The sequence below is a fragment of the Acanthochromis polyacanthus genome, chromosome 21 (assembly GCF_021347895.1).
Source record: "Acanthochromis polyacanthus isolate Apoly-LR-REF ecotype Palm Island chromosome 21, KAUST_Apoly_ChrSc, whole genome shotgun sequence".
In the NCBI taxonomy this organism is placed as follows: Eukaryota; Metazoa; Chordata; class Actinopteri; family Pomacentridae; genus Acanthochromis; species Acanthochromis polyacanthus.
In genome coordinates, this window is record NC_067133.1 from 12,969,037 (window position 1) to 12,984,043 (window position 15,007).

At 40.1% G+C, this 15,007-nt stretch overlaps 2 protein-coding genes across 2 annotated transcripts in view; one reads left to right on the forward strand and one right to left on the reverse strand.

Annotated features, from left to right (window-relative positions):
* mybpc2a (myosin binding protein Ca) overlaps positions 1-12,269 on the reverse strand; it is an 82,505-nt gene extending 70,236 nt beyond the window's left edge. The window contains exon 1 of the mRNA XM_051941497.1: positions 12,263-12,269. Within this exon, the coding sequence (XP_051797457.1) occupies positions 12,263-12,269 (7 nt within the window). The remainder of the gene's footprint in view (positions 1-12,262) is intronic.
* tbc1d17 (TBC1 domain family, member 17) overlaps positions 1-15,007 on the forward strand; it is a 278,375-nt gene that overhangs the window by 211,494 nt on the left and 51,874 nt on the right. The gene's annotated exons all lie outside the window — the stretch shown is intronic.

A 15,007-nucleotide genomic window follows, 5' to 3' on the forward strand; every position in this document is an offset into this window, starting at 1 on the left:
CTACACTGGACCCGTTGTGAGACGTCTGGCTTTGGGGGCTGAGCAGTGAGGAGGGTGGTGGTGACATGATGTCAGCCTCCTGCTACCCTCAAGACATGGGGGTGACAGGAAGCTTAACCTTCCACCAAACAACTGCTGCTCTGCAAAAACAAGACGATGGACACAGAGATGCCCAGTAGCCTTCCCTGTTTCCTAAGAGTTGTTTTCTTACAACTAAACTGTATTCTCAAATATTTTATGAGGGATTTTTGTTTGTGACATATCACAGTTACATTTCTAATCAGCATGTTTTTGCCATCTATTTTACTGATTTACTGTCACTCCTTTTTAACCAACCAATCATATATTACATGAGGCTCGACTCATCATCCTAAAAGCCTCAAAAATGAAGGTAAAGCTTAAACAAGTTGTAAAAGTGTCATAATTGAACATAAATCATGCTATTTGAATGGTAAAAGCAGTTTTTGTTCCTAAATTTAACAAAGCTCCTTAAAAGTACGCAGTAAAAAGTGTATTCGAGCTGCAGTTGATGTAAAATTTTAAATAAATGTTACTCATCTACACATTTTATGTAAGAGCAGTATACGTTGGTGGACTCAGTGAACTTAAAAATATATTTTGTCCCTTTAATTGGGTATTCAAATTTCAGCAAAAGTGTTAAACTTTGGTTTGATGCAACTCAGCTGCCCTTGTCTTTCTGTAGGTTTACAAAGGAAAGGAACAAACCTTCAAACCTAGAAATAAAATCACGCTTTATATTTTGAGTATAATGAATATTTGGAAAACATGAAAACTTTACGAAGACTTTCCTTTAAATGCAGTTGCAGAAATGTTCATTTGAACAAATGATTTATATTCATTTAGTTTAAACCTGCAGGATTAATATTACTCGTTAACTTCAAAGAACTTGTTGCTTGTTGCCAGTTTATGCAATCTATTTAACTTGGTCCAGCAGTTCTCTTTTACAGTGTAGTAATTAGGAAACATGGAATGCCATTTTGTTGTATCGACATGTAATTGTAATTTTGGATGAACAGACTTGCAGCATACAGAGGTATTTCACTGCCCTGTAGAGCGTGACACTTCAGCTGGACATCTAAACTCAGCCGCTGCACAAAGCTTTCTCGCTCTCGACTATCTTTAGTTTGACTAATTTGGTAATTTAGGTAAAAATTCTGGGTAACATCTCAGCTTTTCACTCAAGCAGAAACTGTTTTCTTTGTAGAAGAGCTAAATAAATATTTGAAGGGGTATTTCCTGGAATAAATTAGCAATACAAAATAAATCCAGCTGCGTAAACGTGTACCTAGTGGAAACACCGCTAATTGTTAAATCTGGGTTGTGGAGGTGCAGACAGACAGCAGCAGACACCATGGATGTGTGGTAGCTGTTTCTAGTTTAAAATCCACTCAGAGTTCACTGTAAGGAGTCCGATCCAGTCAGCAGGACCCATTTTCCCTTTTTTTGTCTTTTGAAAACGTTGCTTTGGCACTGAAACACCATGGAAACAGGCTGCTGTCGTTGGGACATTTTAGAAGGGAATGCTAATATTCATCCAGTCTTCATTTTCTTCCTAGATTAGTTGAAGACAAGTTAGACTAAATACAAAGCCTGACTAGTTTTAAGCTATAAAGTTAACCAGCTTAAACTTGGGTTAACAGGACAAATAATCAAAAGGAGCATATCATGGTTTATAAGTTGTGGCAGAATGAGCAATAACAGTTTCCTACATTTGTCATCACTCAGTCTGATGAACCAGCAGAAGTCACAAATCAGAGCTGAGTGGTTTAATGGCATTACTGTCCACCATGTTGATTTTTTTTTTTAAACAAAATACATCCTCGACAGCTTCATGCACAGACATCTATCGGAGATCTCCTCATTATTTAAATCTAAGCCAGAGTCAGAGTGTATCTCTACGAGGCCGGCCGCTGATCCTGGTCCTGTCAGAGCAGGGAGGAGTGTTTGGGTAGAGATGCTGGCCTCTGGCAGTGTTACTGGTAATTAAAAATTGGGCTATTTCTGCACACGCTCAGCAGTGGAGCAACGCCAGGCTGGCACCCTGCAACTATCGGCATCAACTCTGGAACACAAGGTCTAATTACTGTGTGACTGGCTCCTTCTGAAGAGCTTCCTGAAAGCAAACAATACAGAGCAACAGAAGACACAAAGGTCCTGCTGGGCTGCTTTGTGTGACTGTGTGTGTTGTTCCTCCTTTGTGGGTCAACCAGGGTCTAAGTGTCCACACCCCTCCCTCTGCAGAGGTGTCTTTCCCTTCGTGGATCCACAAGGCCACAGCCGCCGCTCGCACATTGACAAACTATTCCTGTGGCTGTTTATTGGGATGCGTGCTTCTTCCAGATCACCGCAGCTTCTGGAGCTTTAGCCACCAAGAGCGAGATAGCCACAGGGGGCGTCACATGATCCGTAACCAGCTGATCGACAGGGCCAGGGGGGCTCCAAAGCTGAGAAAGTGCGATGAAGTTCAAGAGGGGGGCAAGGATTTGGGATGAGAACAAGAGGAGCCTGAGAGAAGGTAGTAATGTGGTGACGGGAACATAATATGTGTGATGTCAGGACGCTGGATTGGCGACACATCGGTAAGATATAATCAAATGCGGGATGGAATTACCGCATGATAGGAGAATAAAAAGGGATAAGCTTATCAAATCAAATTTGTCACACACACAGCATCTCTAAATGTGGACTTCTGGGAACAGGTTTTGTTTCCAGCAACTCACTTTTTTTGGAATTTGACTTTGAAGGAGCTCAATGAGGCGAACGAGATCTCAGCCCATGACAGAGAAGGTGAAACCCACTAAAAGAGAGCCGTTTTTCCACACAGATATGATGAATTTCATGCAGATTGGCGATAGATGTCAGCCGAGGAAGCAGCGTAACAGAATGAGGGAGGCAATCGGGGTCACGTAGATTATGTGTCTGAGGTGCTGAGATACGACGGCAGGTAGTTACACCTGACTCGGTTCCTCTAACAAATCATCCCTGCCTTCCTTTTCCTTCCCTTTTCCTCATGCATGCCTTCGTTCCAAGCTACCGGAAGATTTACGGGACTCCGAGGTTGCTGTTGATAAAAGCAGCCGCAGCAGCAACATTTCAGACCCTGATAGAAACACTACGACTGTACAGTTTAATGTCACATATCACTGTGTTGTGGTGCTCGGTTAGTGTTTCAGTGCTGAGGTTATTAAATGTTATGCCAGTAAGGTTACACTCTGCTACTGGAATGACATACATGCAGTTTAGGGGGCAATGAAAAGGCTTTTTATCAGTGATGAAACCAGGCATTTATAACCTGTATTCCTTTTCTGTGTAATGAGTTTCAACTTATTTAAAATTTACAGAATTTTGCATCACTTTGTTCACAACTTTTCCACTATAACATGTGAACTCCAAACATATTTAATCTGTGCATGAAACACAACCACACAAAAACAAACACCTTCAGTTCTAACCTTGAGCCTCACATCTGATGTTACTGTATTTGTGCCAACTTCTATCCTTTCACCACTCCTGCTGGCCTCAGCTTAATGAACTTCAGTCAGTCATCAACTTTTATTTAAATTCAAGCCACACCGATGCAGGGGCTTGTTTTACCACATAGCCGCGCAAAAACACAAATAAACACGTACACATACAAATAAAACGAGAAGATAAAATTAGCAATAAAATATTTACACGGCACATGAATTAAATATCATATAATGGAACCATAGCCATACACAGACCAAAAACTACATTAAAAAATAAACAGTAAAAAAAAAATAAAAATAAAAAGAAACTGTAGAGTATTGTAACTTTCAAAAATATGCAGTGCCAGAAAAAATATGTAGAAAAAGGGTAGATTAAAAGTAGTTACTGTATGCACCACAAATGCAGTATATAGAATATGTAGCTGTTATTTATCTGTTAGAGCTTCTCTGTCACGGTAATTATTGTAGTTATTGTAGGAGGGAAATAAATGTCAAAAATAAATTTGCTTCTAACATAGTAATCATCTTTAAAAGACACATTTGTTTATATATGAACACACAAGATTCATTTTCAGCGTCGTTAATAGCTGCTCTTCTAAGCGTTTCTATATATATTAAAACAGTTCAGTCTAGCACATGGCTATTTCCGTTCTACTATACTGTAAAAAAATACATATTAAAAAAACTTCAATTCTGTCAGCATGTCTTTAATAAATGATGGAGAATACTTTTTCTGTGCTATTTTTAGCTGAATTAAACACAATATAACTGTATAACTTAATCGTCACATGCTGGATACGAATAAAATATTCACTCTTTTAGCCTTTTTTAAGCAGATGACATTTTAATTAATACTCTTTTCTGTGATTTTAGGAGAAATTATCTGTGATTTCACAAAATATATCAAGTTCGAGTTTTCGAAATTTCCCATGTGTCAGACATAAATATGTAGGCTATAATTTTTTCACATTATCTGTAAAATCAAAATCATTATATTTCCTATAAGCTTAGTAAATTAGCATAAGCTTCCACTGGTTATTACTGGTATTTCAACAAAACAGAGACAGACATCTGCAAAATAAAAACTGCTATTTTCTTACAGTGGCTCTTTCTGTTCAACCTTATAGGTTAAAACAGCAGAGTTTGCCTTCATAAGATGCACAGATACTTTTGTAGAGCAGGTGTAGAACAGAGAAAGCAACGAGGAAGCCGTGAAAAAGACAAGAGCTTGTAACTAATGAAACCTAAAACTCGTACCACAGATTACTGAGTAATGCTCCGCGGCTTTGATCCACATGCCCACTAATGAACTGCATATTAAGAGATCTTTACTGCATTAGAGGTCACATTTATTCTCAGGTTTTTTTTTCTTTCGGGAGAGAAAAAAGAGAAAAAGAACCATCATGCCACAGTTTCCCAGAAGAATCTTGTAGTACTTTTTGTGTTGTTGTACTTCCAGTGGACAGAACTAGACTAAACTACTAATGACCATATGAAAGAGAAGCTGTGATGTTACCTGATGCAAGAATGCGGCAATGGCCTCGTTTATCCAACTCACAAGCATTTTTATCAAAATGGGTTCAAATTATGGGCTCAAGATTCTTTTTCACACGTCTGAACATCTCTTTGTTACACTGAATTGGCGCCGTGCACATTTGTTTTCCGCTTCCTAATATAATCCCTCAGGATGGACCAGCTTACCTGGCTTCTGGGGCTCAGGCATGTCTGTGTCTGTTTAAAGTGATTCCTCTGAAAGCGTCCTCCTCCTGCTTGTCAGTGGATCTGCCTGCATTTCCTCCTTCATCCCTTTTATGACCTCAGCACCCCCCCCCCCCCCCCCCCCCTCCGCCCCCAAACCGACTCTGACGCCATCCTCCCCTCCACAACAAGTGGAACAAGGAAGGAGGAGAGAGACAGAATGGTTGTTATCTGAAACCCTGGCAGCATCAAGACACCATGAGGGGCAAAAGTGGTCCGGAGCTGGAAAGAAAAGTCCGTCCCTCAGAGAAAACCCGCCAGATGATTAACCAGTTAGGCCCTGAGAGGTGGAACATGAACGAAGGGACTGATGCTAATCAGCTTCTGACAGTTTGACTGATGGATTAGACAATACACTGTAAAAAAGAAACAACTTCTGTAAGCAAACAGCAAAAAGGAGTCAGGAAAGATGCCACGAAAAACATTACAAATACAGTTTAAAACATACATACATATTTAAAACGTGAATGCATATTTTTGATGTGGACATTATGTACATGTAAATAAATAATTGGATTTCTGTGATTTTACTAGTTATAATCTGCAATTTAACAAAAGTGAGAAAATCTGTAAAATAACAACAGTACATTGCTCCAAAAAATTTCCATTTTTTTTACAGTGCTCTGTCTCCAACTGACGTGAGAAAAAAACAAATCAAAACGGGAGCACAGCGGCAGCAGCAGCCTTGCGTTCCTTCAGGCTCTGACAATCCCATTTGTTCTTCAGGACTGTAGCTGTCATCGGGGTGTGCTTTATGGGACGAGGATCCATCAGCAGGAGATGTGAGGATCAAGGTCAAAGACAGCAGGAGGAGGTCGCTGACCTCAGGAGTTCCTGGAGACGTAAACCTTCCAACACATCAGAGACACAGCATGCCATCCAAACACCAGCCTGGACCTGATGCGGAAACTATATACATCAGTGTTAACTTGTGCATTTAATAAGCTTTCCATTTCCCATGCATCCATCTGTATACAGTGATGCCTTTCAGGATCTTGCCCTTGTTTTCCTGCTACTCACGTTTCCCCGGCAGTCTTAACCTTGGCTGTAACAATAAACATTCTTTGTGCCTTTAATTTTGGAGAGACAACTTAAGTCAGAAAGAGACGGCCGAGATTGAAGAACAGCTATTTAAGGCGAGTGCAACTTGAGATTCAGATGTTCAAGGAGAACAAAATACCCTCGAGGAAGATTATGGAGAGCTGTTTGAATAGGACTTAAAAGGGTCCTTGAGCCCGTTAGAATGTATACTATAACTTTACATTACTTGACTTTTAAGCTGAATTATCTTTAATAAATCTTTCTGATGTGATCACAGCTCATCAGTTCCAATTTATGCTGTGACTAAACTCTCCGAATGGGTTGAAATTATTCATATATTGTGGATTTAGAGTGGATATAGGAGACTAACTATAGGTGTCCTACATGATCCAGTGATCCGCTGCACAGGATGACGCTGGAGTTATTTAACACTTGCATTAGTTAAGCCTCACTGAAGCGCACGTTAAGCCAACCGAGGCAGGTCTCTTCCACCTTCGCAGCAGCTTTCCCAGGACATTTGTTCACCAGTTTAGAGGCTGAAGCTGTCAGCGGGCAGCAGTTAGCATCAATATTTAATGGGAGAGATTTGATTGTTTTTAGGGCAAAACTACATTTAGTGTGTGGACAGAATTTTTGATGGATTATGGCAGGAAGAAGGGGGAAAAAGGGAAGAAACTGGTGCATCAATGTGAAGTAAAAACTGAGACACACTTCCTCCATATCAGTTAATAAATAAACCTGATTTGTGCCACACAAAGCTGTGAAATTTTACCTCACAAGTATCACCAAACTGGTTGTTTTGATGGCATGAAAACACACAAATAGCACGTTCTAATGGGAGGTTTTCTCCTTTAGAGCGATGCAGCAGAGTACCTTAGCGTAAACAGTGGCACACTTTGAAAAGAGAAAATATTAGATTACCTTCCTTTAGTATCTGTGAGCATCCCCAGGGTCCTCCTTAAAGCAGCTTTAATAATTTGAACAATAGATCAGATAACAGCTACTTATAGCATTGAACACATAGAAATATTGCTGAAATTTGCGGCATTGTAGTTGATTTCTATTTGTTTTTTTGTTGTCCGTCCATCCATGCAGCCATACGTTTGTCCCAGTTTTGTAAACGGAACATGACGGCATGTAATTTTGCGTGCGTCTCTTGAATGCTTTGAGGCTTTGAGACTCGATGAACTGATTTGGACATCAAGATCACTACAGTCTCATAAAATGTGCTTTTAGCCAGTTAACGTGTCCATTTGGAGGATTTTTTGCATGCTTAAAGATGTGCACAAACTATGTAGCATTTTATTTCAAGGCATTTTCATCTTGCAATGCCGGACTTTCTGTATCTTCTTTATATTAGAATCAGTTTCCAGTTTGAACATGGATTTCTGATATATTCCAATATTACATGTCGTCATTGTGCGGTGCAGAGCAGTTGTACAGTGTTTGAGCAGAGCTGTAGGTTAGCTGGTGTCTTCGAGCTGCACTGAGTGGCTGGAGAAAGAGGAGATGCATGAGTTTCATCTAAGCCATTTTAATGCAGAAAGCGATTATTTTAATGGAAAACCTTCTGAATATGTAACTTTGATGCACAGAGATGAGTTTTCAGAGTTTAATCTATGACTACAGAGGGATTTTAAGGATTCATATGCTAATTATGACTAAATGTCACACAATGAAATTACATATCCAGGAGGTCAAAGGTCGGCTTCACCGTGATATCATAATGTTCTGTAAAAACATCTTTCTGGCTGTTATTAAAGGCCATAACTCAGGAACAGAAGGGGAGATTGCGTGTCACATTTGGATACCAAATTGATGACACTAACCTTTGGTGCTCATTCATTAAATTCCTTTCATCTTTGCTGCAGACACTGATCAGCTACAACATTAAAACCGCCTGCTTAATATTGTGTAGATCCTTTCTTGCTGCCAGAACAGCTCTGACCTGATGGGGTGTGGACACAGAACCTCTGATAAGATCCTGTAGTGTCTGTTATCAGGACTTTGGCAACAGATCCTTTGGCTCCGTGGGTTGTGTGGATCAGGCTTGCTTTTATGAATCCTATGGATGCTTCATTCTGTCGGGATCTTGTTAGTTTGGTGATCGGTCAACTCCCTAAGCTTTTTGTTCTGTTCCTGATTGGGTTTTGTGGTGAAAGTAGATCACTGTGCTTGGTTTGGAACACTGTTCAGATAGAATCTTAATGAATGTTAAGACCCCAGATTTCCTAGTAAAACTGTTACGACTCCAGTTGTGTATGTATAGTTGTTTCTTGTAAAGGTGATGATATTCCTTCCGAGAGGCCCAAAATTAAGCTAATGCAGGTTGCTTCACTGTAAATCTGCTCTTACTCTTGTGTCTAATGTATTCTGTTGTACTTGTATTTGATGAAATTATCGGGAACTTGGGCTGCATAGTGGGTAGTGGTTAGCACTTTTGCCTTGCAGCAAGAAGATCCCCGGATCAAATCCCGGGTTGGGCCTGGGATCTTTCTGCATGGAGTTTGCATGTTCTCCCTGTGCATGCGTGGGTTTTCTCCGAGTACTCTGGCTTGTTCCCACAGTCCAAAAATATGATGAGGTTAACTGGTTACTCTAAATTGCCTGTAGGTGTGAATGTGAGTGTGCTTGTCTGTCTGTATAATAGCCCTGTGACAGACTGGCAACCTGTCCAGGGTGTCCCCTGCCTTCGCCCGAGTCAGCTGGGATAGGCTCCAGCAGCCCCCGCGACCCTAGTGAGGATAAAGCGGTGTATAGAGAATGGATGGATGGACAATGGGAACTTGTGGTTTGTGGTTTGCAATCGACCCATCGGTGAAGATTAGACTGATTACTTTAAGATCCTACTATATAAGATGTACTTAATTCAGATGGATGGTGATCTGTTACTCCTTCCATCCTCTTTTACATCCTTCAATGTCTTTAGTTTTTTCTTGTACTGTAATTGGAGTTCTTCTGGGTTTTAATGTGATACATAAGATTCTGCTAGCCCAGTTTTAATACATTTGGAGGGATGAGAGATTATTCAGACTGTGGTAAAATACTAAAAACTATTTTATGCTGATTTCTGTAATTGTTTTTGTTCATCTGATCTGCGGTAAACACTACAATATGAAAAATTTATTGACAGAAGCTTCTGGGAAAATGATTTTTCAGTGATTAGCTCCAGACTGTGGCAGCATATTTAAAACTTGGGATGTATTTTTGAACATTTTCTCTCATATTTCATAATGCTCCATTTTTAACAGCACGCCAGCAGACAGGACATGACAGCGTCTTCCTTCAAAGTGAGAGTCCTGCTGTCGTTTCATATAAATATACAGGCGTTCATATTTAACTAAGAATAGTAAGGTGACACCGTTGTTTAGGACGGTGACAGAGAGTAATGGGCTGTCCCAGTAAGTGGAAGAGGTACTGTATAGGCCCACATAGTTTCAAAGGCAGAGCCCGAGGGAATCACATGCCTCAGTCACCATATGCTCCTTAGAGCTGAGCCACCTTTAAACTGAAGAGGAGCCCAGAGACAGACTGTTTCCATCATAGACGTGGAAAAATTGAATTATGTTACATTATATAAATCTATTATCATATAACTGTTGACAGAGCCTCATGAAAAGATGTGGGCTGAACTTGAGTGATGAAGAAAATAGCTGTTTCTATGATATTTTATGCACTTAAAAGCAAACACAGTGGCAGAAAAAAGTTCTTGGACGTCCCATGCATTTGTGAAATATTGCATTAAGAATCTCTCTTAGGTTTTCAGGTGCAATTTCTTTTAGTACAGTCACAGCCAAAATGCTAAACAAATCCCCAAAAAAGCCATCGAAAACTTATAATTGATTGGTTCCATAAAAATACATAAGAAAATTTTGAATATTGGCTCATTTTGGTACCAGTGATCCACTAATGAAGGTCGTCCTTTTTACTAAAGACAGTTTTTGTTGCCATGCTTCGTGTCTATGTAAAGTCAGCAACATTTGGAGAGAGATATGTAGCCCTGTGACAGACTGGTGACCTGTCCAGGGTGTCCCCTGTCTTCGCCCGAGTCAGCTGGGATAGGCTCCAGCACCCCCCATGACCCTAGTGAGGATAAAGCGGTGTATAGAGAATGGATGGATGGATGTATAGTTTTTCTTGTAAACAATAAACAAAAATATATTATTTGTATTTGTTCGTCTCTGTCTAATGCAGCCACACCATTTGAAACACAACAAGATTTTTCGACAAATATTTCATGATGATGTTTGAGATTGTGTAAAATTTTAAGGGTGTCCGAAAACTTTCTTCCACCACTGTTCATATTGGGAGAATGACCTTAAATCCAAGTGGAAACAGTTTTTATGTGAAAAATTAGCAAAAACCTTCTCCTGCTATGAAGCGTCCGTAATTTTGATGAATGGTTCACCCAGCAAAAACATGTTTTAAAGCTGCATTGTGGAACATTTGCATATGAATGAACGTCAATTATATTCAAGCGAAATGAGTTCACACACTGATTCAGCCCCTCAACACCAGGTAAATGTCTTGGTGTTTTGTAATATACTGGAGTTTTAAATCTGGATTCTGTTGTTGACTTCAGCCTGCAGTAACTGATTTACTGGAGCTGAAGAGGGAAGCTACCACAGTAACAGAAAGTATCCAAGGAAGCATTGAAGAAAAGTTTCAGATGCCCCAGATAAAAAAGAGGAAGGACCACAGTCCTAAAAAGACCGCGATCGACAGCGATAACCATGTTTTTGTATGTACCCTTGCTGCCACAAGGGGATGGCAGAGCGTCCGCACGGCGAGTTTAATTTAAAAGTTGCCGATATGGAGCCGTGTCCCCAGTTTGTTCCATTTCTCGCCCTTGTTTTTGACCTCATCTCGGACATGGCTGTCAAAATACGTCAAGTAGGCTTCATATTTTTACCAGTGATCCTCAGTTGTCATCCTCGCAAAATGTCAGGACAGGATTTAAAGTGGATAAGGTGTGACAACCCTCAAAAAAAGTGAATTTTTCAAAAGTTCTGTGAACAAAAGATCAAGCTGGATGTCCAAAAATAGTCTTGACTTCTTGATATTCTAGACTTTAACGGATTAACACTTGATTCAAAACTCCTTTTCAGCACTTTGATGCAGCAGTGTTGAAGTTTAAAATGATGGATGCCTTTCACTTGTATCCACGGAGGGTTTATTGCGTGTCAGCAGAACTCTTCAGCCAGGAATAAGCATCGAGAAATAAATCACATCAATCACATTTGGCAGAAACCTGCAGTTGATTTGTCTTTTCTCTGGTTTCATACTTTTAATTTTTGGGCACGTCTGTCCGAAACCCATGTGAAGTCACAGCCGTTCTTCCTCTTACCTCACCCTTGGACTGTTCAGCAGCAGTTTGGCAACTTTAAACGGAGCTAATATTGCAACTGGAGCCAAGATCCAAAGCACGGAGGCCCAGACAAGAAGAATAACGATCCATAAATTCTGGCTTGGAGGTGCCACATAATGTAACCTGTGCTCTCTGAGCCAGTTGAGGAGAAGGACCGCTGCTAAAGTAGGAACCTTGAGTTCATACAGCACGAGGATTATAAAATCATTTGTGTTTCCAAGAGTTATGTCCTTTATACCAATCTAGCTCAAATCAAAAACAGTATTTGGTGCATTCTCTTAGTTGGCAACCTTCAGGGCTGAAAAATGAAGCATGAAAATCTGCAGTTCCACAAATATCCACTTGAGGCTGTTTCTAAAAGTATGCCCAACTTTACAGCAGAAATAAACTGCAGCCTGGTACAAAAGACAGTTTTAGTCTCTATGGCTAAATTGTGACAACTGCACAGAGGGTTAATTTCTCCACAGCTCACCCATTTACTTTGTATTAAGGCTTAAAGTGAAGCATAATTAAGGGCATGGCTGCTTTGAGTGACAGGTCGGCGCTATCACAGGACAGTTCATGGCTCAGAGACGTTTGCTTGGCTCGCCAAAGCTCCACTCACGCTCCATCTCTTCGCTAATTTTTGATTTAGCTGGGAGTTAGGAGGGGTTATAGGCCTTTGCCAAGATGGTGGCAGTCAGAGCTTCAAAACTGCTCATCAGGAAACCTTTGGGTCATGGAGGATTTATGTATCTTTAAATATAGTCAATGATTCTCAAAAAAAAAGCTACTTGGTTATTTTAGTGCTAAAAGGCCTCTTGATCTTATCAAACACAGGTGCGACTGAGCTCTGAAACCATGAAAACACCCTGAGATCCAATCATTAATGCTTCATTTGGACAAAATAAGTGTACAATGAAATACAAGCAGACTATCACTCATAAATGCATGTTGAATATTCATGTAATCTCCTTCCTTTTTCTTTTTTATATTTTCCTTTATTCAATATGGACATAAGAAAGTACAGGGAATGAGAGGGATTCAATCCAGCAACATCGTGATTACATGGCCAGAGTCACCAGAAGACGCCTGCTTGGATAATTTTACAAGCTTCCCAGGCTGCCTTGTGTACAATAAAAGTGGCGATGCTAAACAATTTGGACAAAGCTTTGGAGTGAGAAGAAATGCATCCCATAACCACTGCAATCCACTTTTCCAGTCTTATGGAAAAGAGCAGTTGCTGTTTCCCACAGATGAAGAAGAAATTCTAGCAGGGAAATAAAATCTGATCACAAGAGGTCACTGGAGACACATTCTGATGCCAGATGTGAACAGCTGTGCTCTCCACTTCTAATGCAGACACAGGCTGGTGGTGTACAGTAAAATGTAGACGGCAGCAGCTCAGAACACTGTGTGATTCAGTGCAGACTTAGCTCTTAAAAGGACATTTAAGTAAATAAAACTCTGGCAAAGGTAGGCCAGAGAATGCTGACTAAAGCATTTAAAAACATGAATTACCCTCTTCATCGCAGGACATAAATATTTATTATTCAGCAGATAAAAATGGCACTTTTAGGGGCTTTTGGAGAGGGGTGGGGGTGAGAGGAAGGCTGAGGGGGTCTTTTCTGGTGTGTTAACACCCTCTGCTGGCCGTATATGAGTCAGTGCTGGCAGACACACAGACATAAATATTCACATCAGACGTCCTATTCAGTTCAGTCTGTTTCTATATCTGTGTCTTGGAGTATGAGGGGGAGTGAAGTGGGATGTTGTGTTTGAATAAATAGGTATAAACCTGCTGAACTCCAAGTAGTTTATGAATGTTTTTTTTGCACTTTTTCTCACTGTGGGCTGCAAAGGAAAACAGCACGATCAGCTTGAGGTAGAGATAACTTAACAATCTCTTCTGTACAGTGTGATGCTGTTATAATGCTATAAATCATGCGAAAATGCAACGAAGGTTCAATTTCTTTAACTATTTACTATAGAGAAGTTGAAAAAACTTGGAATCTACATGTATAACATTTTCCAAGTGCCCACAGTTTTTACCAACACTGGTAAAAAAAATTATTGCTCTACATACTGTAGATATTTTGCTACTCACGTTTTGGTCTGTTTCTATAGTTGTCTCATATTTGCTCAGTGTAAAGACAAACTGCAATTCAGCCAAAAAGTCCCTGAATTTTTGTCATGCGACTGTTGGTTGCAGCTAAGGGATTCATGGCTTCATGGTTGCAGCATGGAGCGCAGATTTTTTCATCTTTTACAGAATCTGGTTCGAGAAAACGATTAGTTTTTGTTGATTTTTTTAAAAATTTAATTGTGTCAGATTAAATGATTTTGCTAAAATATAATTCTAAGCCTAACATTTGGCATGCCACAGATGAATAGCTTAAGGGCTGTCAGAAAGTTGAAAAACCAATGATTATTTTTGTGTTAGCTGCTTCTGGCTCTGATCAAAGTTGTAATTTTAGAGATTTTTTGAGAAGAAAACACATTAAATTCAAAGTCACCAAAAGTTTTGTAACCTGGCAATAGCCAGATTAATAATTGTGTAGTACTTGATAGTACTCCACAATATCAATCTGGGACCGCTCCATGTAAATCCGTTCGGAGGCTAAGAGGCACGGATTGGACAATGCAACAGTATGTCCCGCCTCTGACAGGTTTGTTTTTTCACCAATCGTGGGATCTTCACAATGAGCGGAGCCAATTGGTAGATTAAACTCTTACCAAAACCCGTTGGTAAAAAAGCACAAACATCTTTACCATCCAGAAATGCGCAAAGCGCCTCTCGTTGTTCTTCCTTCAAAGAAGCGATAGGAGATTCAGCTAAAACTGACTTAATAGCAGCATCTACACGATCGTTGTCCTCCGTTGCCATGATTGTTTTGATCTACTGGCGCTTGGTGTCGTCTTCACACCCGGATATCCCGCCCCACACACGAATACTGCTGCGTGATTGGCCCGAACCAACTTGGCTCTGTACGAACAATGAATGCGGGAGCGGAGCAAGATGGTTTCTTGAGAGATTTGTGAACTACAAATATCGCGAGAAGTCAACTTGCTGGCAAGGTTAAAAGTTTTGGGGTTCAGAAGTTTTATCTAAAAAGAAAAAACTTTTGGTCGCATCATCCAATAGATGACGTCATAAATATAATAAGATATTAAACCAATCAAAAACACCAATATCACATTAGGACAAATACATTAGAGCACAAAATTATCCGTCCCGTTCCGACTTTCTTTGTTTGAACCAGAATATGGAGCAGCACTAAGCTAAACTGTTGACAGCCAGAAATAGAAATGAAAAACTGTTTATATTCGCCAAGAAAAATGAACTGCTGCTGACACGTTACAAGACAGC